The 26595-nt window shown below is 35.1% G+C and overlaps 1 protein-coding gene across 3 annotated transcripts in view; it reads left to right on the forward strand.

The window, feature by feature from the left end:
• The window catches only part of LSAMP (limbic system-associated membrane protein), a 699268-nt gene that overhangs the window by 440274 nt on the left and 232399 nt on the right, over nt 1-26595 (forward strand). For all 3 annotated transcript variants that reach the window (XM_012731264.1, XM_012731261.1, XM_004675198.2), the window contains one exon: nt 13447-13679. In XM_012731264.1, the coding sequence (XP_012586718.1) occupies nt 13447-13679 (233 nt within the window). The remainder of the gene's footprint in view (nt 1-13446; nt 13680-26595) is intronic.

A 26595-nucleotide genomic window follows, 5' to 3' on the forward strand; every position in this document is an offset into this window, starting at 1 on the left:
GAGGGTAATAGAATGTCCTCCTTAGAAGAAAAGGAAGAGCAAGATATATTAGAGCAATAGTATATTATGATGATGATAGAGGAAGAGAATAGAGAAACTGGAAAAGAGGAGCCATAAGTACAAAAAATCTGGCTGACACAATGCCAAAAGTGGGAGGTGGGGGGAGAAGGAGATTAACATAGCCATTCACCCAGCTATGGGAACTAAAATCCTCAGATGGCAATGCCTAGATCACAAAGCACAAGACCCAAGCAGGTATCCAACTGCTGTGGGGACTGTCTAGAGTGCAGACCCAAAGGTAAAGACATGGAGATTGCACCCACTATGGAATCTTCTGTCACTTTCAGATACCACAAGGCTTATTTAAAATCAGCAACAAACCTAGGCTTACAAAGAGTGACCCCTCCCAAACAGAAGACTGTATCAGTGCAGTTACTACACTGGCAGGGGCAACAGTCCCGCCCACCTGTAGCTATGCAGACAAGGGCTTCTTTGCATCCACTCTCTCCCTCCACTGGGCAGCAGCCTCCTGCCAGCCTGTGACCTATACCAGGCTGGACATCTCCTCACTGACCTCCCTCAGAGGCAGCTCTCCCACAGCCCCCCCCCCAACCCCCCGGAACATAAACATGCAGACCTCTCTCTGCAAACCTGTGCTTTTCAGGGCAGCACATCCTGCCCTCTGTTTTATTCACTTGTCTTTTACTTTTCTATCCCTTTTCTAATAGACATGTTCTTTAAATATAACTAATGTTTCTGTGTTGTGGAGAAACTTGCCCCAAAACTCACCATGTGCTGCTGAAAGGGGAGCTCTGATGAAATCTTTCTCAGAGTGAAACTAAGGACCTCACACTCCAAGTCTACTAACTCCAAAACTGACATCAATTTAAGGAAGATAACCTCAGCTTTCAATTTACTAGGGGTGTTCTAGTATGTTTATTTTTTCTCATTCTCTGTGTTGGAGTTTTACTTATCCTAACTACTGATTTGAACAGTGGCATATAGAATGAAGAGATTGTGCCTTGTAATAATCAGAGAAAAGAGATGTAGAGCTAAATATACCAATGTTAAAGAATAATCATAATATTAACTAAATAACTATACTGCCCCATGCTGTGTGGAAGACTCTAGAATAGTCTATTCAGTGTCCTCCTAAGCAATAAAGTATTAATGAAGAAAATAACACTCTATTTACCTCCTTCCTAGTTGTCTTTTTGGTCATGTATTTTCTTGAAGGAAAAATAATTGCTAATATACAGAAAGGTATAGTGGGGAAAGAAACATTTTTAAAATTCTGTGAGATCAAATTAACTTATTTCACTAGACATGAAAATGAGATTACAGTGTATGACTTAGTCACAGACTCTCAATAAAATTATAAAAATTAAGTTATGTTGCTCAAGGCAGATCCTTAAATATGAACCTCTAGGGCAGGAGACACTGATGTGATAATATTAAAGATCATATTTATGTGCACTAGGCAAGAGGGCACTGGTGTATTTGAAAGCACCTTATGTTTTCATTATATAACATATTTCCAAAAATTCTTAGAGTTACCAATTTTCCACTACACATTTTATTTCTTAAAAAAAAAAAAAAATTAGTGCTCTCCCTGGTGGTGCAATGATTTAAAGCACCACATTATGAAGCTCTCCAATACCACTACAGCACAAGTTCGATCCCCAGCCAGGGAGCTGACCCACATTGCATGGCAGTCCTCTTCTGGCCCACCCGCTTTTCCCTTAGCAGTGTACTTTGTAAGCCTCCCTTTTCTGCTTCCCACTCTGTCTCTGGTGAATTCTCTCACCCACTGGGCCTCTACCCCAGTTCTGTATGCTTAACTCAATTAAAAAAAAAAAAAACTTTTTATACACCTATGATAGTGTGTCACAGAAAATATATTATCTATTTCAGGCAAGGAGGGATATAGAGGTAGCAGTAAAAAAAAGAACATAAGATAACTGATTTATTATAGATAGATAGATAGATAGATAGATAGATAGATAGATAGATAGATAGATAGATAGACAGACAGACAGACAGACAGACAAAAGGCTTATCCTGCCTCACTTCTTCTTTTTCAAAAGCACTAGGAATAGTAATATTTGCCCATCATCAAGACTGCATTAAGAAAGAGATATCATTCAGATTATGAGATGAAAGGAGAAAAATTCTTGGTATATTCATTTATCCATTGCACAATTATTGAGGGATTTTATGTGTCACATTTTCTATGAAGTAATGCAAAAATTGAGAAATCATCATCATGATTCACTCTTAAAAGAGTGATAAAAGGCATAAATATGAAGGATTAAAATGCTAGAACATGGAGGGAAGTAACAAGGGAAATTGGAGAATGATTCACAAGGAAAGACACGTACAGGACAGAATTTGTGTAGTAAGTAGTAGTTCGTCATAAGAAAAAAAAAGTTGAAAAAGAAGATGGAACTAGAAAGAATGAGATTGGAGCCTGAATAAATAATAAAATTCATGGTAGAGAGAAAATGTAAATTCAAGAGTTCAGACTGGAAAGGTATATTGAACTAATATAAATGATGATAATCTATCTGAACTTCCACAAGTAAAAAAACACCAACTTAATGCATGTTCTGTTCATTATAAAGGATAAATCGTATCATTGTTGGTAAGTGACACAATATTGGAGAGTAGAACACCAGTTGGAGGATTGTAACAACAGATAGAAATGATACAGACAACAGATGTGAAGGTGCTAAACAATAGTGGTGTCAGTGAAGATGGTGAGTAGGGTCAATCTGGGGGGTTGAATGTGATGATAGTATTTAATTGCTTTAAATAACATGGAGGAGAAGGAAGCAAGGATAGCTCTGTAGTTGCTAGCTTGAATTAAGATATGACTCTATTAACTCAAAATGGGAATTTAAAAAGAGAACATAAGCAAGAAGGAAAACAATGTGTTACAGTTCATATCATGATGAATTTGAGGTGCCTGCAGAGATATCTATGTGGAGCAGGTGGACATGCTTTAGATTTTAATATGATGAAGTATATTTAAAACCAAAAAACCCTGATGAAATGTATGGAAACTACTCTATGAAGGCAGGGAAGAAGAAATATAAAGCATTGGAGAACAATAACATAAAGAGTAAGTCATGAAAGAAGGGTATTTATGAAAACTGAGAAATGAGAGAGTTAGGAAGAAAAGAAAATGAAAGCCACTGGTGGATGGTGTTGAAAGCTATGAAGAAGTTAAGCAAGACAAATACTTAAATCCATTGGGTTTAACATTTGACTTCTAGTGGTTTACTAGCATTCTTTCCAAAGTGGTTGTCACCAAACCAGATGAAGATGACTGTCTTTATGAAGAGTGAACATTAATTAGTTAGCACAATATTGACTTTTGATGTCAACATTATGATTAATGAATACAACATAATTAATAACAATATATAACTCAAAAACCAGGTTCCTGAGCTCATATGAAGATTTCAACTAGTGTCTGGTGCTATATCAAAAGGTCATGACAATAAATGATGTTAAGTAATACTGAGCAAAGAGAGGAACAACTTCAAAACAATGACCTAATAGTCTACACTTAGGTTTTTTTCTCTTTGCTTTACTCTTTCAACAGCCAAATTTTGAGAGTCACTGTGAGCAAAGATACAATCTCAAAGGTAGAGTTTCCTGGTGACAAAAGGGTGAGAAAGTGGAATAAAATCTCTTAGGCTAAAAAGATGTGTTTTTGATCATAGGACTCTTCCAAAAACTCAGAGCGTGACCTTCACCTGGAAGCCTCTGTGATGTTCACTTTATCTCATGCTGGCTGTGACATTTCATAATGTATGTGGTAGATGTAATAGTACAAGAAGGAATGGCCTTTGACTCCTTTCCTCCCAAGTCCAGACACCAGTTTCTGCCTCTCACTTCCATTGTCCTCCCGTGGTTGGTGCTTTTTGTGAGTTGGGGATTGTAGTTGCCAATATCTTTCTCCAATTTGAGTGGGCTGAGTTCACAACAAGAGCTCTCCCAGATATTTTTCATCTTCAAGCTCATCTGTTCTTGCCTTCATGCCCATTCTCTTGGTAACTTCTGAAACTCATTTTGATCATCTCATTCTAAGCTCCATTCACATCCTGATTTTTGATCTGTTTAATATAAGCCTTCAAGAAGGGATTTAGATGAATAAAAGGGGTGGTGAAGAAAGAAAAAAATCACAAAAATAAAGCTATCACACAAGACCAAGGCCGTCATATACCACTCTCCTTGGAAAGAAAGTAATGAAGAAAAAATTAATTTTGGAAATAGGAAACAGAAAGACATAAGGTGGGGTGGAAAGTAGATGATAGAAAAGCAAACATGAAAGCCAGTAAATTCTTCATGATTATAAGTCTAAATGTGAGAATTGTCCTATGACTTATAAGCATCCATCAATGATCTGTTCAATTCTTATCAGTCAGGGAAAGGGATCACCATTTTCCTTTTCCGACAATATATCTCCTTGATACTAACCTCCTAGTCTCCTATTTCACATTTGTATCTACAAAGTACATGAAACAAATACAAACTACATTTATGCTATCTTCCTTTACTTCTTTTCTCTTTACCTTTACAAGTGAAGGCAAAGTAGATACAGCTTCTTTTTCTGATAATAGCTATATGAAACAGGCTCATTGCTTAGTTAATTGAATACTCTATATGTTAAAGTGATTAGATCATATATGCTGTATCTACTAATTGTCATGTCTTAGAGAACATAATTTGTTCCAAATCATATCTAAATGCATGTAATCATCATTTATATTATAATGTGGTTCTGTCTCAATAATAACATTTACATAATATGATGTATGATAAAACTATAAAGAAAGGGTCTTAAGTTTTCAAGTGAACATATTGAAAATAGTCCCCTTAGTTTTAGCCACGCCTCATACAACAAATTGTTCAACCCAAGTATGGTATAATGTATTGTAAGCACTTTTATTTCTCTAAAGTGCTGGAATGAAATAAGAAAGAAACCCTACATGATAGAGAGCACACTTTATCCTCCTAAAACTTAATATACTTTGAATATTTACTTTGTAGTGACTCAGAAGGTAACACAATTTTCTTTGAATAGCTGTGGAATTGTTTTTAATTGCATAGTGAGTGAAATTTTAACTAGAAATCTGAGCTAGGTTTCTAAGACAAATTTTACTTTTTCAACGTAAAAGCCATTTCCCCCTTCTAAATGAGAAAGATTTTCACAGAGGACAAGAGGCTGATAGTAATATTCAAAACTAAAGCCCTTTATAAAATTGTTTCTCATCCTCACTCAACAGAATGAGGAGAAAAGAGAAGAACCCATTGTTTAAAGAGCAGTAAAGGTTTTAGACCCTTGCTTCCTCACAGTGAATATAGTACACACTAAGAAATTAAAGAAATAGACCTTGTTCTTCCCAGCTGAGTATTCATAAAGCATGGAAGATGCCTCAGCCAATCAGGAGGAACTCCAGTTCTACCAAGCAAATCTCAGCAGGTCACAAAGTACACTGTGGCCAACTCTGTCTTCTGTCCAGGTTGCTCTGAAAAGAGCCAGGTGTGGCACTCACCAAATCTGGTCAAAACGAGTGAGGCTTTTAGCTGCTATACACAGATATAACAATGATATTTTAAAATGCTCCAAAGATAGTTCTAGGGTCATAGCTCCTACTGCTGCATTATAATCATGCCTCATTGTCCTAGTTTCATTCACACTAAGGGACTTAGGGACAAACTGCTCACCAATGGAATAATGATGCAAAAACAAAACAAAACAAAACAAAACCAAACAAACACTGGGGCCTTGAAAGAAAGTTTTCCTGGAGATGTCTGTGAATAAAAAATAGGGTTAACAATATTTGGAATTTGTAGGATTTAGCCCAACAATGGGATTTCTACATAATGTATAACCAGAATTTGGATTATGAAAAGAAAAGAGTAGGGACAAAATTTTATTGCTCTGCAAAAGCTCACTCTAAATGCATTCACACTTTTAATAATCACAGACTTATGAGAAAGTTGTTATTCTTCTATTTTTTTTAACCTTTTCATTTTTTTAATTTTTTTACATCATTCTTCATTTTGTGCATTTTTCATCTCAGTTGTAATCCCCATGGGCTTCCCTCCACCAATTCACCATTGTGCTATCACCATATTCCAGTGTATTCTTCCCATCCCAGTTCTGAATCCATTCTCCCTTCCCCCATAAAATGTCTCTGGTTTATAGTTGTTCATTGTTTTCATTTTTACTCTACAACCTTTGTTTGGCTCTCTCTCTCTCTTTTTTTTTTCATGATTCCTTATGCTACTGCTATGAGTGAAACCAACCGGTGTCTTTCTTTTTCTTTCTGGCTTGTTTCACTAAGCATGATCCCTTCCAGCTCCATTCATGTTGCTGCTAAAGGCATGAGTTTATCTTTTTTTGATTGCTGAATAATATTCAACTGTGTATATGTACCACATCTTTTTAATACAGTCATCTATTTTGGGGCATTTGATTGATTCCACATCTTCCCTATTGTAAATAAAGCAGCAATAAACATGGGGGTGCAGGTGTCCTTTTGAATCAGTGTTTTTGTCTCCTTTGAGTAGATACCTAGGACTGGGATTGCTGGGTCAAATGGAAGCTCTATTTTTAACCTTTTTAGAAACCTCCAAACAGCTTCCCATAGTGGTTATATTAGTTTGTGCTTCTACCACAGTGTAGAAGAGTTCCTTTTTCTCCATGTTCTCACCAACATTTGTTGTTGCTAGTTGTTTTAAGATGTGTCATTCTCACTGGTGTGAGATGGTATCTTATGGTGGTTTTAATTGGCATTTCCCTTATTACAAGTGATTTTGAACATTTTTTTCATATGCCTGCTGGCCATCTGCATTTCTTCTTTGGAGAAGTGCCTTTGTAGCTCTTCCTCCCATTTTTTATTGAGGTTGTTCACTTTACTTTTGTTGAGTTTATGGCTCTTTGTGCACCTTTGTGATCAGTCCTTTGTCATTAGTATTGTGTGCAAATATTTTCTCCTGATAAGGAGGTGCCTCTTTGTTTTGTATAGTGTCTCTTGCTGTAAAGAAACTCTTTAGGGTCCTCCCTGGTGGCGCAATGGGTTAAAGCACAGCACTAAAGAAGCTAAAGCCACTTCCGAATGAGTTCAATCCCCACCTGCCCTGGAGGAGATCCACATGGTGAGGCAGACCTCTCCTGACCTGCCCGCTGCTCCCCTCAGCAGTGTACTTCGTTGCTCTGTTATGCTACCCTCTCTGTTTCTGGTGAATCCTCTCACCTTCCACATCTCTGGCCTGTTCCCCAGTTCCATATGAATAAATAAATAAATCTTAAAAAAAAAAAAAGAAAGAAACTCTTTAACTTGATGTAGTCCCAGCTATTTATCCTTTCTTTCACTATCATTACTTTGGGTGATGTATCTTTAAAGATATTACTGAGGTGTATGTCATGCAGAGTTTTGCTTACCTTTTTTTTCTAGATATTCTATGGTTTCTTATGTCTATTTCTTTAATCCATTTTGACTTGGTTTTTTGTGCATGGTGTGAGATAGTAGTGTAGCTTAATTTTTTGCACGTAGCAGTCCAGTTATTCTTGTTTTTCTAAATAAAGACACTGAAATGGTGTCAGTAACAGTGACATATCCAGGTCAAGTACTGCACTATATGTTTAAAATTAACCTGCTTAAACACTCAACTACCCATTGAAGTAGATATGACTTTAGTCTCCACTTTAAAAATTAAGAAATCCAGACAGAGATGTTTAGCAAATGTTCAAAGACCCCAGAGTAAAATATGAGATGGATCTAGAATGGATTCTCTGCCTGACCCTGTAGCTATCCAATCATGCTGCCTTTGTTTGCAAAGTAACTTGCTTAAAAGCTACTAAACTACTAAACAGGATGTCTTCCTTCAGTGTTTGCAAGATAATGGAGAATCTTATGTCATGAATAAGAAGGTGCTATACTTTCTAAAGTGATGGGCAATCTAGGAAATGATCTAGAAAAACTGCTTCCAGCTTCTTATAAATGGTCCTGTATTTGCCTATCTCTAGTGACTAGGATAAAAATCAGCTTTCTTTGGTTTCAGCTTCAAATTTGATCCACTTTCAGAATTTCAGCTTCAAATTTGATCCACTTTCAGAATTTCTGTTTTCTATGACTTTCACATTAATGTAGAGATGATGCAGTTGATGTAACAAGACTGTTTTAAACTGACTGTGTATTGAGACATACTCAACTCTCAGTTTGAAAGTCCTTTTCATTCTCTTCCTTTTCTTCTTCTCATCAGTATCATCTGTATAGATATGCACTTATGATTCTTAAAGATGAACTTGAAAATCCATCATATGGATACAACAGGGAGTTCTCTAATGATAATAAGTAGAGAAAATGTTTCTTGGAAGGATTTTTCCATTGCTCACAGACTTTGCTAGTGTTGCTATTTGCTATTGTAGATTCATTTTTGCTTGGACACGTGATGTATCATAGAAAGAATGGTTTGTCATATATCACAGATATCACAAGAAATAGTACAAATTTATAATTTAATAAATATATAACTGACCAGAGAGTCTGGGTAATGGTACATTTGATGTCATTATACTCTCTGTGTAGATGAACTCTGAGTGTGACTTAGAAAAATCAGTATTTTTTTGCTTTTTAGGTATCTTTATAGATGCCTATTTCATTACCTACCATGAAAGAATACAAGTTAAGGCACAAATTTTATTTTATATTGTATGAAATTTCCCCATACTCACCACTTCATGTGACTCCAAAGAGTAGCATTAAAAGAAGAGGGCATTATAATTAGCCTCAGCTTCCTTATGAAAAAGTAAAAATAGAGCAAGACTTACCTGTGTCCCAATAGTAAACAGACTGAAGGCCAGAATTAAAATCAATTAATCCTCTTTGCTAACTAAACAGTAAGTCTTTTACCCTAATGCTCCATCAGCATTATAGAATCCTGCATTATTATAGCTAGTAATAGATTCACATGAATCAGTTTCCTGTGGGTTAGTACCATTGTGCTGTCACCTTCTCGTACAATCCATCACTACCTCTGAGTGTGTACATATTTACCCGTGTGCATGGAGACACTCGTACGTGTATGTGTGTAAAGGAGCTCAGTGAGTGGAAATGACCCTGCTGTGTATGTAGGTGCTGTCATGATGTTAATTAGACTAAAAATTCAGTATGAACCTGAAAAAAAATCCTCAAACTAAGATAATTTTCTGGTTCAAGAGGATCATAATTAAGAGAGCAGACATGCATAGAAACAAGAGAATGAGATCAAGAGATCTAAAAGCCAGGAGTCAAGTGTAGAAAGAAGTTGCGGTGGGAGGAAGACTGCTAGAGAGCTGTAGCTTCTTGCTGTGGCCAAGGCTAGCAGGAGCGACTAATGGTGAGCAGAGGGTCCCCACGACTCTCTTATTTCTAACTGATGTTTATTTGCAGAACATGTTTGTAATGCATAGATGATCCAAAATTATTAATAATTCAAAATACCTTGAGATGGGTTATTTATTTTTAATGTGTTTTTGTATGTAATGTTGGATCACACTATACTTAAGTAATATTATAAAGTCAGAATTTTTCATTATATAATATTTATTATATTTATTATTCTATATTACACTATATAATATTATCCTCTGACTCAGGAGAATCTGGGATATTTTTATGATATTTTCTTCTACATTCTAATTAGCACTTTTCCTAATTCTGTTTTAATGCTGGGAATATACAGCATTACTCCAAGACCACTATCATTCTTTCTAGAGGGATACAATACTGTGATAGTTTTGCTGATCACTCAGGGGTATATTTGAAGACTTTAGATTACATGGCAAACAATATCAGTAAGTGTTAACACACTCTTGAGGATTTCATTCTCTTTCTGCACTTGAATCATCCCTACAAAAGAGGGAGAATCACAAATTAAAAAAAAAAAGATTTATAAACGTTTATGTATGAGATACAGTTCTCTCTTTACTATCACAGTGTACATGATTATACAGATGCAAATTATGATATTAAAATAAAGCAACAAAAGGGGAATGAGTCATTAACTGCTAACTTTTACCCAGAGCATGACTAGGCTTCATTGCAATGTCACTGTCTTAAGTTTGACTTCTAATTCAGTGACTTTGAGAGTGGCAATTAAGTATGCCTGTAAATGATGCAGCATATACTTATGAAAAAAGGAAACCAACTACCCAGTAGTTATCTGCCCTGTGCTTCCAGATATTTAAACCAAAACACTAAGTTTGACTCAGGCTTCTTCAACTTTGACGCCATAAGCATTTTAGATGCCTTATATCTTTGTTGTGGGGGATTCCTGTATTTTGTAAAAGGTTTAGCAGCATCCCTTGCCTCTGTCCACTGGATGCTAGTAGCAACCAACCCTCATCCAGTTGTGACAACCGAAATGTGTCTCTGGATATTGTAAAATATCATCTGGAACACAAATTGCCCCACTGGAGAACCACTCATCTAATTGTTCTTTTTTTAATTTAAGAAACCCATTTTCCTTACCCATCTGGTTCTGCTGCCTCCAGTCTTTATCATTAAAAAGTTTTAGGCTAGAGAGCTTGTGACAGATTAAGTAAAATTTATTTATTTGTTATCAGTGGATAAATACTAGATTATACTCTTGAGAAGTAAAGATTGGATAATATCTAATGCTAAGCTAGTTCATTTTCAGCAACCAGTGATGCTTATTAAATATGAAGAGATGTGTCTAGCAGCAGTTGAACTGATTTAATGCCTGGTAAATGTGTATCACTTACATCTTGGATGTACTGTCAGTAAATGTTCTTAAGTAATCTATTGGTGAAAACGGAATTTAGCATTTATTTTTCTGCCTCCAATTATATTCATCGTTTTGGAAGCAAACTGCCCAGACTCATGCTGCACGAATGGTGTTGTCAATGTAACTGTTTGTATAAGTGTGCATAATAGACTTGCTTTAAAGTATTTGCAGAGATCCAATGCTTGAGATTTTTATGGGTGTATTGATTTTTTGTGATAGTTTTATGGATTCGGATATATTGAGCAGTGAAGATAAAAATTTGTTTGCTTGCCTTTCCTGTTATAGTTTTAAAGCTGATTTTTAAAAAATTGTATGTTAATAGTTAACTCGTATGTTGATGAGTAACTCACCTGATACTTGTTAGTCGTGGCAAAAATAAACAACTCACTAAATGTTTATCTCTTGTCATGTGCTTCCCCCTCCCCATTTTTTTAATGGTTTCCACATATTTTAGAGATTATTTAGTTCCTAGAAATGATCTTTCTTCATAGTGGGAACACAAAACACATTTTCCTCTCCTTCAGTTTTGTGTTGATGCCATAGTCAATAATTCTTTGTATCTGACTCTTTAAATTATTTCTTTAGAAATGTTAAACCAAGAATAGATCTATCTGCACCACTCAGATAAATAACAAATATTTGAAAAGTGATGTGGTAGTAATTTGTTAAATTAAATTCAGTTTATTTATTTCACACTGCAGTGGCTATCTACTATATACATAATGGGTTTATGCCCATCTCTAAGTGAATTATGGGAGGGCCAGAGAGATCCTTTAATAAGTTTATGAAGAAAGATGAGAACAAATACTGACAACACACAGTGTTGTAGAATGAGGTCATAAAAAGCAATAAATAAATAAATAAATGGTGGGGATACTGATGGGGGATTTCCTGGAAAGGCAGCCTCTGATTATATTCCCACAACTTCCCCCACATGTCAGAAATGCCGCCATATATGTTACACAATTTTTCTTCTTGTGATGAGAAACTCTAGGATCTTTCTTTGCAGCTTCAAATATGTAATGCAATACTATGACAGTCATCCTGCTGTACTTTACATCCAATTACAATTTATTTCATTATTTTATCACTAGAGAGTTATACCTTCAGGTCCCCTTCACACTTATCATCCATTCCCTATTTCTCGTAACATCATAACTGTTAATAAACATTGTTTTCTCTTGTTTTTTTTTTTCTTCTCATATTCCACATATAAGTAAGACCAGCTAGCACTTATATTTTCCTGCCTAAATTATTTCACTTAGCATAATATCCTTAAGGTCCATTTCTGTTGTCCCAAATAAGGAGATTTCCGTTTTTGGTTATGAAGAAAAAATATTCCACTATATACATGCAACACAGTTCCTTCAACTGCCCAGTCTTCCATTGCTGGCCACACATACTGTTTTTTGAACTTAGTTATTGTAAATATGACATATGACTCGGTCTCTATTTCTAGGCTGGCCAGCTGGTGGATAGGTTATACTTAGATTTCCTGTTTGTGTATGGGTGTAGAATCTCTATGCCTAACTGTTTTGACCTGAGAGAAAACCTGTATTTGACTTGGTTTGAAACTTACAGGGAAACATGGTGTTTTAATTGTCCTGCTCTCATACTCCTGGCTCCTTCTGTCCAGCCCTCATGCCCCAGGGTACTGAGCAGCTGGCTCTGCAGCTGTGAGCAGCGTCCAGGATAGTCTCTCTATGGGGCTGACATAAATCTTGCCAAAAGGGAAGATTTATACAATGAATATTCTAGCAAACAAAGAAAAAACTCTTTTTTTTTGCTTTATTTTTCACTTTCAGGTTCTTGCTGAAATTGAAGGCTTTTATTCCTCCTCCACTAATTTGTGTTTTTTTTTTGTCCCTGTCTTTCAAGTTTCATAAAGAGACACTTTTGCATTTTTAAAATAAGTAATCATTTCCATAAACCTTTTTTTCCTTCACCTTCCTTCGAATGGGAACTACAAAATGGATTTATCTCCCGTAAAAGATTGAATCCATTACAATGTGCCAGAATTGCTGGTAGCATGCCCCACCATCAGACGGTTGGCTACCCTTAGCAGCTGGATTGGGACACTTTGACATGGCAATGCCAGCTTCCATCTCGTTAGTATAACACCTGTCTTCTTGACCTTGGGCCTGCTCACAGTCCTCACCCCAGGGATTAGAAAGGAATTTCAAAATCTAGCCTAATTCCTATAGTAATGGGATATAAATTGAATCTACCATAATATATTTGATTTTAGGACATAGACAAAACTAAGAAAAGATGCCCCATTATTAATTGTCTAATTCCCAAAATTACTTGAACAGGTAAAATTCTATGCAAAGGCCCTTTTTCCAGACAAGAAGATAATCCAGTTCAATAGCCATTGGACTTTATTTGCCTGCATTATTCATACGGATTATTTATTGCCAAAGTGAGTCTTTTATGGTAGAATCTATCCATTGAATGATAATTGTGTCTTGAAGGAGAAATAGTGACAATATCTGGGGTCCTAAGAGATGGCAAGGCAATGATTCATCCTGAATGTAATTATTTTTCTGGGCTGGAGTTGTAGTGTACAATCGTGTGGAGAATGAATGTCGATGCACGTGTGGCTGATGCTATAATGTCATTATTCTGCTCCGCCAGGTGTGTGGTAGAAGATAAAAACTCGAAGGTGGCCTGGTTGAACCGCTCTGGCATCATTTTTGCGGGGCATGACAAGTGGTCTCTGGACCCCCGGGTTGAGCTGGAGAAACGCCATTCTCTGGAATACAGCCTCCGAATCCAGAAGGTGGATGTGTATGATGAGGGTTCTTATACTTGTTCGGTGCAGACCCAGCATGAGCCCAAGACCTCCCAAGTTTACTTGATCGTGCAAGGTAAGAAGTGGGTGGGTAAAGGGGAGGTGGTAAGGGACGGGTAGGGAAAGCCAGAGGATGTACAATATGCTTGCATGGTCCTTTGGTGGGAAAATATTTCCAAATACATTGTTGTACTTAAGTGCAATACTCTAAAATAGCAGGCTTAAAGTGAGAGGATTAAAAAGAACATGGAAAGGAGAGTCTTGCCATTATTGATGAGTGCCCTTAATAGGAAGGTTTTCTTCCAACCCCGAGTGTAAAAATATACAACAAAGTATTCCATTAGGTATTGGATGCTTTGCTGAAGGCTTGATTTTTATCTGTCCTCAGTGTAAAGACCATTGGTAATTATCTGTTTTTATGGGAGTCAATGTTTGGAAAAAATAAAATTTCCAGAGGCTTTGACATCTTCTCAACTAGCCAGACTTCTTTGTATCTCCATTTAATGCCAAATTATTTGTGAACAAATCTAGTGACAAGAATCTGCAGAGTCATTGGGGACAATCTGCTTCTAGATTGGGGTTTCCAAGGGCACATCTGAGTCATGGTTTTACAGAATGAAAAACTAAATGGCATACACATGCCCCCAAACTATAGCTCTCTTGGGCCTCTTTCCCCATAATTGCAGAATGAGAACAAAGCTGATCAGCTGCACAATTTTATTACAAGTGAAGTCAAACCACCAGCAGTTTCAACCCATCTATCAGGAAAGATCTAAGCACTAACAAATATTAGGGCTGTGTTCATGTATTCTTGATTTACAATTTTATGTAAATTTAATGCAAATCAGGCATGGCCCTAGGGCTTCTGTCAAGATTCCAAGGCAGTCAGTGGTGTGGCAAAGTTTGACTGTAGCTTCTATTAATGTGTTAGGGAATTGATTATTGCAGCACTTAAATTATTGCTCTCTCAACTCCTCTGATTAATAGATTGAAACTGGAGTAAAATACATCAGAGGAGCCTGGTGCAGGGGTGGCTTAGTCATGTGGCCTCTATCTTGGTCCATTTGCAATGGCTGACAGCTTCATTTTATAGCTTGTAAAAGGCATGTCTACTGACTTGCAAAGTTTGCATCATTGTCAAAGCATAGAGCATTTTCATAGATTACAAGAGAGCATTGAGCTCCGTAACAGGAAACACCAGGATATTAATTATAGGTAGCCCAATTAAATGTGTGAACATGATAAGAAGTGTGTAAATATGTAAATAGGTTAATTTACCAGCTCCATCAAAACACATGTACATACACTTCATGCACAGACATGCATGCACATATACACAAACACACATATCCCTCAGAACATAAAAATGCTTTACCTCATTTGTTGACAAAAGGAGGGAATATAACTCATTTGCTTAAGATCCCTTGGAAAATATTGTATCTAATAATCAATCCCACTTAATATTATGAAAATTCTATACAGGTTTAATATCTTTACAGCCTTTAGTGTCCTTAGAATGCCAGTAGAGATCACAAGTAGGAAATATGTATTGTGTTATGCTGAATAAAATAGAGAAATCTGAATATTTCATTTTTTGGTGTCTCAGTGAAGAAACAAATATTCATTAAATTTAAGTTCCTTGCTCAAGGTCACATAGAGAGGTCAGGGAGTATTTTGGGGCCCAAATCAACAATAACTCAAATTTGAAATACTTTCTATAAGATTTGAAAACTGTTGTGTGACTTTAAGACTGCCAGATATATGTAGGTCTGAGCACTCACCTACAAATATGCAAAGCCCCCTCTACTTTTTCTTGGTCATTTGTGTACTTTTGGCTACAAACATAATCAACCTGAAAGGATCAGAGAACTGGGATAGAACACACTGAATACACCTCTGTGCCATGAGTGCAAGTGAAATTAACTTAAACTTGATTTAATATTGAGTTATTAAGCAGAAGTTAGGAGATGGGGAAACTGTCAGGAACTATTTATTCATTGTCTCTTTTGATTCTAATTATAATATTATTAAGTAGGTATTAATAGCTTTATTATAAATATGCAAAAATTTAAAGTTCAGAGACAAACTGAACATGCCCAAGGCTCCCTGTTTGTCTCAAAAATCAGACGTATCTGTCTGAGCAAAGGTATTATTATATCTTCTTCATAACAATTTTTCTTTGAAAGAGATAACAACAACCAAACAGTTCTATCAGGTTGATGAAAACGGCCTGTGTGCTCTTGAACCTAAGACACAAAAGAGGGTTTAAAAAATAAATAACTACATGTACAGTTTATTTTTTTACATGTACATGTACACCTACATTACTGAACCACTTCCTCTTACAACATTTCACTTTGTAATTATGTCAGGGACTCTACCCCCTCGTGCTGTTTGTTCACGCAGTTTCCTACTGCACATCTCAAATCTGTATTTTCACCACATCACAGGTTTTGCAGACCTCGATATGGCTTACATACTTCTTTCCTCCAACCCCACAGTAACTTCCTTCAGAATATTTTTTGAGCTTAACTACTTTTACTTGCTCACCCACTTTGGTTGTTGGAACTTCAACTTAAATTGTCATTAAATGAATGCTTTATTTATTTTCCTTCACATTGAAGAGGATATCCTGAGGTCAGGTCAGTGATACTATGAGGTATCACTAAGAAATAGCAATTAAGAAGGTGGAATTTGCAGTCCTCCTGCCTGATTAGAGACTCAATTTCCTCTTTGCTACTTGAATCCTGAGATAAACCACATTTTCTTCTAAGGTTTAGAGCTCTTATATTAAAAATAGAAAGAAAAATAAATTTTAAATTCTGCTATATAAATCACAAGCTTGGTATCTAGGGATTTTGTATTTTGACTCAGTCAATGATGTGTTGTTGATGATGATATGATTACGATGATGAAGAAGACAAGCTCCAGGTGCTGCCCCAGTATCGTCAAAAGTCTCACCTTTCTCAGGTCTAATTGCTGTTTCTACTCATTGCCTTTACCTATGGCTGCCTCTACTACCTTTTATTTGGGGTCCTTCGCCTTTAGCTTTACTACTTTGTTTCTAAAGGGTTTCTCAGACCAGTGTCACTTTTAAGTTCTTAGCTACATTTATTAAGAATATTTGAGGAAAAAATACAATATGCATCAGTGACACAGCAAGGGTCTATTAGATTCAAGATGGGTGGGACATCCTCTGAATTTCTGATTAAGTAGTTGTGAAGTACAGACTGAGAATTTGCAATTCTAATAAATTTTGTGATGCTGATGCTGCTAGTGCAGAAGATGCCCACTATGAGAACCCCTGCTTTAAAAGATTGCGTACCTTAACAATGTATGGGGAAGTAATTCTGCTAAATTCCTTTCAATTTCAGATTGCGTTACACCCTCCTAGACATCTCTAATACTGTTCTTTCTTTTGACATTTATTTTCTTATATTGTAGTTCATTTTTTGTATAAAAGTTGGTTTCACCCCTCTGATGTAGCCCCCATTCTTCCACCAACACAACACCCATGAAACTTCACTATATTCCCATGTGACCTAGTGCTGTAGAAAGAAAATCTCATTTCCAAAACTGACAACGTTAAGTATTAAAACTAAAAAAGGAAATGGTTGAAAACTTCATAACTAGTCTAGACCTAAAAATCTCAACTTTCCCGATTTGTAGGTGTTTGTATTCCCTTCAGATTTCTCCTGCATGCCATTTCTCCTGAAAACCTTTTACTTTTGTATAAAAATCTTCCAAATATGTTAGCAATGTGAGGTGAGTTTGTATACAGATAAATAATGCCCTTTGGTATCATGGGTGATTACTGTTGTTAAATGTTGCATCTGTGGAATTTGAGGCATTAATATGAACACATATATTTGAGATACTTAGTAAATAGTGGACCCATTTCTAAAGCCAGATATTTTAGTTCCTTGCCACTTCCATTAAATATTCTAAGATAAAAGTTTAAGAAAACATCATCCCTCATATCAATAAAATAGAGTACTCTGATACCCTTTTCATTTAAAATGTGCATCTTTTTCCAAAGGTTATGCTCCTATGATCTGTTCTTTTGGGTCATGGTGCAGATGGAGTCACTTGTGTTAGTCAGTTTCCCTTTATGTCACCCTTGAAAAACCAGTAACAAAGTCAAAATTTTGGTTGAGTATGCTAGTCAAAGTGCAGATTCCTGGGAACCACCCCCAGAATGATTGAATAATCAGTATCCCCAGAATGTGGCCAACATTTGCAAGTATATTATACTCTGCAGGTGATTCAGATACGTATGAAAAACCAAGAACTAATATTTTCTGTATCTAAGCAATCAATGAGAGGGATTTACTGCTGCCTGCCTGTTCATTTTCCTGTATGGTACCACATCAAATTATTGCTAACACACTAATAAAACTTTGTAATAGAAAAATAAAAATAACATAAATCTATATATTCATCAAAAATAGAAATTAATCTCATGCTTTTGAACCCTGGGAATAGTTGCTCCAAAAACTAAGGTTTGGGGCCCTCCCTGGTGGCACAGCAAGTTAAAGCATAGCACTAAGAAGCTAAAGCCACTTCAGCATGAGTTTGATCCCCCACCCCAGAGGTGACCCATGTGAAGTGGCAGACCTCTCCTGACCCACCTGCTGTTCCCCTCAGCAGTGTTCTTCATCAGTCTGCCTGTTCTGCTCTCCACTCTGTCTCTGGTGAATCCTCTAACCACCCCTGCACCTCTGGCCTGTACCCCAGTTCTATATGCATAAATAAATAAAATCTTTAAAACAAACAAATAAACAAACAAAAAAATAGAGTATATTTTCTTTCATGTAACATTAGACTTTCCATGTATATATGAAGCTGATCTTATTTCTGTATATGTTTGGAAAGAAATCTAGATATAATGTTTTACAAAATGCAACTCTTATATTTAAATATATCATTATTACACCTAACCACATTTATCTTATTTTTAATTTATTTTCTACATGATTCTGATACCAATACTAGAGTGCTAATTTCCATGTGGAGACTTTTGCTGTCCTTTTGTGCTGTTCTAATTTGGTTAGCTTTTTTTTAGAAATGACCTAATCTACATATAATAAAATTGTAAATAATTCTAAAAAAAGCACTTGAAGATTTTCAGATGTCTATCTAAGCAAGTCTTTCAATTTTACTATAATATTAAACAAAAACCAGATTTTTTTTTCAACTCTGACTGAAATAACATACATGGATCATGTCTTAACTAAACCAATGTAATTACGGAAAACAAGAAAGTGAGCCTCCTTGTAAGAGCAAACATGTTTTGTCTTTCTTTTCAAATCCATTCACTTTACAAGTCCCATTTCTTTTATCTCACATTAGCCCTAGAAAATCCATACTGAGTTAGAATTGTCATGTTTATAGATATCTTTTAAATTTTTGTTTAAATTTTTAAATTTTTCAGATATTAAAAAACACAAATTTATTTTTTTCATGAATATTAATCTAGATTGTATCACTCCTAGGATTTAAATCTATAGCAGTGTTTACAATGCTATCAAACATTCCTAATTCTGAGTTAAATCTACTATGCCAAATCCTGAATACATAGGTGCGGTTTTTATCCCTCTTAATGTCTTTCCTTCATACTAGTTTCATCACTTCCTTTGTTCTCTTTTCTCTGCCATCCTTCTTCTCCTTCCTTAATTAACATCATGTTACATTGATTATATTTTAAATGATTTAACATTGCGTACAAAATTTAACTAAGCTTGGAAGTCTTTACAATTTGAAAATGTTCTAGAGAAATAATTTGAAATTTGATTTGGTTAGATTTGATCTGATAATTAATTCTGTTGATTATTGAGAATCTTAATGATGAACTGGAATTCTTATTTGGATTTTACATGCTGAAGTCTTCTAATTTTCCTACTCTTCAGCTTAATTTTCAGACAATAACATTTTGAATAGCCTTTAATTTTAATAGATCATGTTCAGACTTTAAAGATATCACTATCCACATCAGCAGCCAGACAGCTAATATGATGAGAAGAAGTGAAATGTTGGGGCTGAAACATGTGGAAATATTAACTCATGCAGTTTTAATTTTATATCTTCCCCCTGTAGGAGGGACTTGAGGTTTTATATAAATCAAGTCCTTCTGCCTATTATTAATTACTATCCCCAAATGCTTTCTATGTATCTTCAAACTGCCTTATACTTATTAAAATACATCTGCTATTTACTTCCACATACTATAACCTGCACTACTTATTACTAAAGCTAAAAAAAAAAAAAAGGAAGAAAGACAAAGTCATTTTACTAACCAGTAAAAAATCTAGTGAAAATACTGTGAAAGGAAAGAAATTACATGAGGACACAAAGACAAATGAATGTTCAACTATATTTAAATCTTGAATCATGGCACCAATAATGATTTCAATGCTTTATGGTAAGTAGGAAGAATTTGGGGGTGGATAATTTATTCCATATTGAATTGACAATTGCCAGATGGTGTCACCACCAACCCCTTCTCTGCCACAAGTTATGTTTACTTCTGTTGGAACTGATGGGAATTTCACCCTGTCCCTCTCAATACATTTTGGGCTTCTCTGGCAGTCACAGTACCATCATATAGCTTAGGAGGGGTGAAGCACAAATTTAATTACAGGTGTATGGAGAATATGGAAGGATGTAGGTTGTAAAGTCACTGGAGCAAAGTGAATCCCACAGGGACAAGGGCCTGAGCTTCAGAGCGAGGAGGACCCACAGGGCAAGGAGAGGTGACTGACATGACGAAGACCAGGTGCTTTGTCATTACATGTTTGCAATGCCATGTAGATTGCTTTCTCTGACAAAAAGCTTATTTCTGCTAAAAATCCTAGTTCTGGGTAATACCTCAACTTTCACTCTTCTTGGTAGCTAAGAAAGTGGTAACAAATGAAGCCTGCAGCACCTCCACTGATTAGCTCTAAACAACCCACATGTTAAAAATGGCAGGTCTTGAAGGTTGTTCTAAACATCTTAGAGAGTTGGAGTCTTCACTTCTAGTTACATAACTTTGTTTGTGCTTATTCACATATGAGTTGGTCTTTCACACAGAGATATTACCAATTAAGATAAAGAAGGTTACCCTTTCAAATAGTTTTAAGTAGTACATCAAACTTTTTCCAAGCATAATCCATTATAAAAAAATTACATCAAAATTCAATGGAAAAATTAGATAATCCAAATAACTGATGAAGACATATATAATATAATTTAGTTAACCTCTATTTTATTTTTTAAATATGAAGTTAGAAATTAAAGGATACAGAATATCTTTCTTAGCATGGAAATTATGGGAAAATAATGAGTAACTAGTTCAGTTATAAGACAAGAATATCAACAGTCATTATTATTATTTAACATTATTCTGTAGATTCTAGTTAATGGAACAAAAACATAGAATGAAAACATTTAATTGTGGTGGGCAGAAAATGAGTAATCATATTCCCAATTAAAACAATTGCTAAAATAAAAATCATAAATTAATGATAAAAACCATAGCACCAGTAAAGCTTGGATAAATTGTCCAGTTAACAGAAAAAATTATATACAATAAATTTTTACTTTGGTTATAATAAGCATTATAAATACATTTGCCATAGTGCTCATTCATAAAGCATCTAAAATATAAAAATACTTAAAAGCAAATTAAATATTCAATGGAAAGCAAGTGGAGAACTTACATGCAAAATTGGCATCACTTTACCTGGGAAAATAAAAGAAAATGGCGTATTTATTTATTTATTTTTAATGCAAGGGAAATAATTCTTGAATGGCAACACAAATAATATAAAGATGACAATTTTCTCTGAGGTAAATAGAATTTTCTTATGTATGTAAAATTAACCTTGAAAGTTTTTTTCAATTGAAGTTATTCCAAATATACCAAAATATCAAATATATAAAATTATTGGTATAAATATTCAATAACTGTTTCATTGGAAGATGAAGACTTTCACTGCCGGAGATTATGATCTTTTGTAAAGTTAACATAATATAATCAAAAAATTTAAAAGTGCAAAAATGGAAAACTTTAGAAAATCACCAATATGTATCTTAACAGTGTGAGCTTTCTTAGCATAAAACCAATTAAGAAAGCATAAAGAAAAAATGGAGTTTGTTTTCAGAGATATAAGTTTATAAAATTAATGGAAATTATAGTGCCTTAAAAACAAAATATGTAACATAAATCTTTAATATTTTGATATATGAATAGATTTCAAAAAATCATAAAGAAAATAATCAATATAGAAAGTATGACTAAAATTTGTTAAAGCAACATAAATCGATTCTTGTTAAATTCATATTACTGGGAAGGATTAATAAAATGTTGCTAGCCAGAATTGAAAAGTCAGTGGGAAAACTGACACTTATAAATCTCCCTGTTGAGAGTGTAAATTAGTGGAAAGTTTGCTAGGATAATGTAGGGAGGTCTAATAAACTTTAAAAATATATTTGTATCATTTGACTCAATAATTCCAGTTCATAAATGTGTAAGTAAAAATCCTCTGAAATGTAAACACAGATTTTTGTACAAAGTGTTCATCAAATTGTCTTTAAAGAAAATAATGGAAAACATCCTAAATATTCAGAATAAGCACTGAAAATTTTAGGTCAGTTTCATTTCACAGGAAGAACTATTTTACAGACCTCCTATTCCCTGTGTTTAAAAATGTCCTCCTTTCCACAATGTTGGGATATAGACACCACCTGATGCAAAAAAATGAAATAAAATCCATGTACCTTTGAAATGAGATCCAAGCCTTGAAATTCCAATGCTCCTGGCCCAGACTCAGGATTATTAATAGACATGGTTGGTACAAAAACTTAAGACCCAACAGCATCTGTTCAAGGTAGCTCTTGGCACCTGTAGCACTGAGTTGTATCATTCATATTCCATGTAAGTCTGTACTAAGGCCTTGGTAGGGGTGGTGAAAGCTATGATGGCTCATGTTCTGACTGCCCAACGGCCATGTTTCCCTCATAGTTTTTTGGCATGATCTGACATGCAGGCCTCCCAGTGATGTAGGTTGAGTAAATTCCTTTTCAGAACAAGACAGACAGAAATGGCTTTTGTTACTTTCCAATAAAAACTGAACAGCATTTACTATCATATTTTTTAAATGTGCCATTACAGGTTTAAAATATTTGCAATGTATAAGCGAAGTAACAAATTATAAAACTGTAAGCTCAATTTTGTAAAAATAATGAATCCAAAGCCATTGTATGCAATCATGCATCCACTGAGGGACAAGGACATAGGGGATCTATAAGTGTAGTTTTACAAACATTTTTTAATGTTATAAATATAGGTAAATTTTAATTTCTTTAGTTTTTGTGTCTGAGTATCTGGAGAATTGCTAAAGACTTAAAATAATAAATTCATTATTACTGAAAGGACAGACTTTCAGAAAAGTTTTCAGACAGCACAATTTATCTTGGTCATTTCTCCCTCTCCTTTTCTCTCCTTCTTCAACCCATAATCATTTCCTCAAGTAAAAAGATCATAAAATTATCCATCCTAAAATAATTTCTTATGCTTTGCAAAGACATATTTCTCAAAGAGGGATTATAAAGATAATCCTACACACACACACACACACACACACACAAATTGCATGTTACGTTGAAGGGAGGACACAGAGATTTATTGTTAACAGGACCTTGTCAATCTCCTTAAATAATAAAGAATAAATTAGAATAAGCAATTACATGCATAAAATTTTAAAGCTCACCCTGATCTCAAAACAAAAACAAAATTGAACTAAACTGAACACACTAAAGAAAGCTTACCTGGATTTCTTGGACCCTGCTTTAGCTACAAATTGGCTTCATGCTCCTGTGTACTCAAGCAGGAACCCATAGCATAATTCAGTGGCCCTTAAATTTCAGTCTATTTCATCTTATCTTGTTTGTACTTCTCCAGTCCTTTGCCTGGGTAACTCATACTGTTTTTTAACCCTTTCATCTATAGGTGGCTAGGAAATGGAATATCTTACCACTTTATTGAGGACTTCCAAAGTCATGCTAACCTCAGTTCAGTCCTCTGCTTGCTGATCATCTCTTATCCCATCCTCATTTTTAACTAATTTGCCAAAAATCAGTTTTTCCTTACTTTACATTTGCAAGCTCTCAGTGCCTCTGCCTTCTTATAGGGAAGCTCTCCTTTTGAAAAAGCTATTGCTGACTCACCATTCAGGCATGCTACTAGTGAGTTGCTTTCTCCTGATAGGCTTTTCTCCTGAACTAATGACCAAGTGTGCTTTCTTTCAGAGTATGTCATCATAAGTCCTTTAGTTGTATATAGTCTTCATATTTTGTGTTTCACAAGCTGCCTTGGCTTCTCCTTCTTTTCCCACCTTATCCATTGATAACTTCATCTTTATTTTTTTAAAAGATTTATTTATTTATGCTTACAAGAACTGAAGTACAGGCCATTGGTTCAGGTGGTGAGAGGATTCACCAGAGACAGATGGGGAGCAGAACTGGCAAATCAAATGAAATACACTGCTGAGGGGAGCAGTGGGCAGGACAGGAGAGGTCTGCTGTGCCACGTGGGTCACCTCCCTGGTGGAGGATCGAACAAATGCTGTAGTGGTTCCAGATCACTTCATAGTGCTGTGCTTTAACCCATTGTGCCACCAGGGAGGGCCCAGTAACTTCATCTTTAATGTCATCTATTTAGTTTGATCCATGTCTCTGTTGCAGACTTGGCATTTGGGGTAAGGGAGTTTTAGGGGTAACCCTGTGTCAAAAATACCTTATAAGCATCATTCTCTGTCTACCAGTCTCTTCATGTTTATTGTAGTTGAGTCAAAATTAATCTTTACCTTCAATGCATTTCATGCTTTTTCTTCTAATTTTTGTATTTATGAAAAAGGAGCATTCAATCTCCTTGAAAGTGAGGTTATTTTTTAAATAATATAATAGTTTATTTTTACATAATTTTGTGCCTTTTTCCATCTCAGTTGTAAATCCTGTGGGCTTCCCATCACCAAATCAGCCATATGCCATCACCATAGTCCAATGCACTTCTTCCCCAACCCCTATTTTGATCCCCTCCCCCACCCCATCCCCATAAAATGTCTCTGGTATATAGTTGTTCATTATTATTATTTTCTCCCCTTGTCATTTGTACTCCTGAAAGCAGGGTTATTTTAAACTCATCCTTCTCCACCTTGAATTTTCATGTAATCTGCCACACATTTTCTGTGTATCATTCTTTCTTATATTCTTGAATTAAGGCCCTTGTTACCTTTTCCCTTTTTTTTTTTTTTCAGGAAAAGTGATATCTCTTCTCCTACTTTTCTGAATATTTCTGAATACCATTTCTATAACTATGAATCTAATATCAACTTTGCTTTTTTGCCAATAACTTCATTTCCTACAGCTATAGATGGAAAATCTTAACCTTGATTTACCCCCAAATCATATGGTTCCAAATTACTCTTTATGTGGGTAATCTATATTCTTTCTAGATAATCAAATGTAACCATTAAGTTGGTTCATGCTGAGCAAGAAGTTTAATAGCAGATATGAATGCTGAAAATACAGAGTTTTGCAGATATGTTATTGTTTTTGTTTTGTGTTGGATTTTTATGGGGTCTTAAGGAATCTGGCTGAAAAAATACATTAACTGAAGATTTTAAGTAAGGAAGTAGCATGTTCCTATTGAGGGTTAAAGAAAAGCACACATTGCAGGTTGTATGTAGAATGGTTTATCATGATTTATTTGATCTTAAATGCAAGCAAACCTTTAATATTAAAAGTACTTTATCTCTCTCTAAACACATACTACATTCCACCTTACAATGTAATGCACCTGTTTTAATACACCTGTTGTTTAAATACACCTCTTATCCCTATGACTATCGGTGCTCAGCATGCACAGACTGTGCTTTGTTTCTCTTTGAAATCACAAGGAACTTCAAAAAATCAGAAGCCCTCAGAAAATACTTGGTAAAGGATTAATGGTTTAATGTTGCAAAGGCCACATCTAGATTCATGGAGGGATAACATCCAAGTTGAGCATGGAAGGAATCATAAAAATGTTGAAACAGATAATGAAAATTTAATCATTATTCATTGTATTTCTTCCATCACTGTACTTTTGTATGGAAGGAACAAGTCTTTGTACTTATCTATACCCTGTTCGCTCTATTTTTCAAATAGCTGAACACTCAAATTTTTACAAAAGTGTAATAAATATCATCTAACTAATATTTACTGAATCCTTTAAGTTTTCCAAGGAACAATATCAGTTTTCACTTCTGGTGTTTGTTACAATAAAAAGATATTATATCTGAAAGGAAACATTATTTTCTTCCAAATACCCATTCAAAAAAACTGTGTCAGATTGATGAGTTAACAAAAAAGGAGATCTTTTGAGGTAGTTCCAAGGCAAAAGTAAAGGGGTGGTTATCAGTTTTCTAAATGCTGATTGGTGGTTAAGCAGGTAATGATTTATGACACATTTTAAATTACTCTTCTGGATGGGATGGTTTATGGATGGGGGAAATAGGATTGTTCTTTAATATCCTGAAACATCTGAAAACCTATGCAACTTTCATTGATCTTCTCTCTGCTGGATAATGCTGTATTTAAAATCAATGAGATATTTACTTCTCTCAGAATGCTTCTATGATTATAAACCATTCTTTGTTTTTGATGGAGAAGTCCATTTCTCATTCATTCTCCCATTAAACTGTAGTTCCTGGTGGACTTTAGGGATATCTATGGTTGATTGGTATCCACTCTTTCTTTTTATCCTCCTCCCCACTCCACTTCCATTTTATAACTTGTGATAACTTAAGAGTCTAGATCTTTCTGGGCTAATGTATCTCAGCAGTCTCTGGGGGGGAATAAAGACAAATTACTGACTCTGAGCATTATCTAGCACCTATATCTCAACAGGATATTTCCTAATAGTTCTTTAATAAAGAGAAACAAATAATAATTTGATGTTTTTGTGGTTT

This window comes from Condylura cristata, unplaced genomic scaffold, assembly GCF_000260355.1.
Source record: "Condylura cristata isolate star-nosed mole 26May11 unplaced genomic scaffold, ConCri1.0 scaffold00003, whole genome shotgun sequence".
NCBI classification, from domain to species: Eukaryota; Metazoa; Chordata; class Mammalia; order Eulipotyphla; family Talpidae; genus Condylura; species Condylura cristata.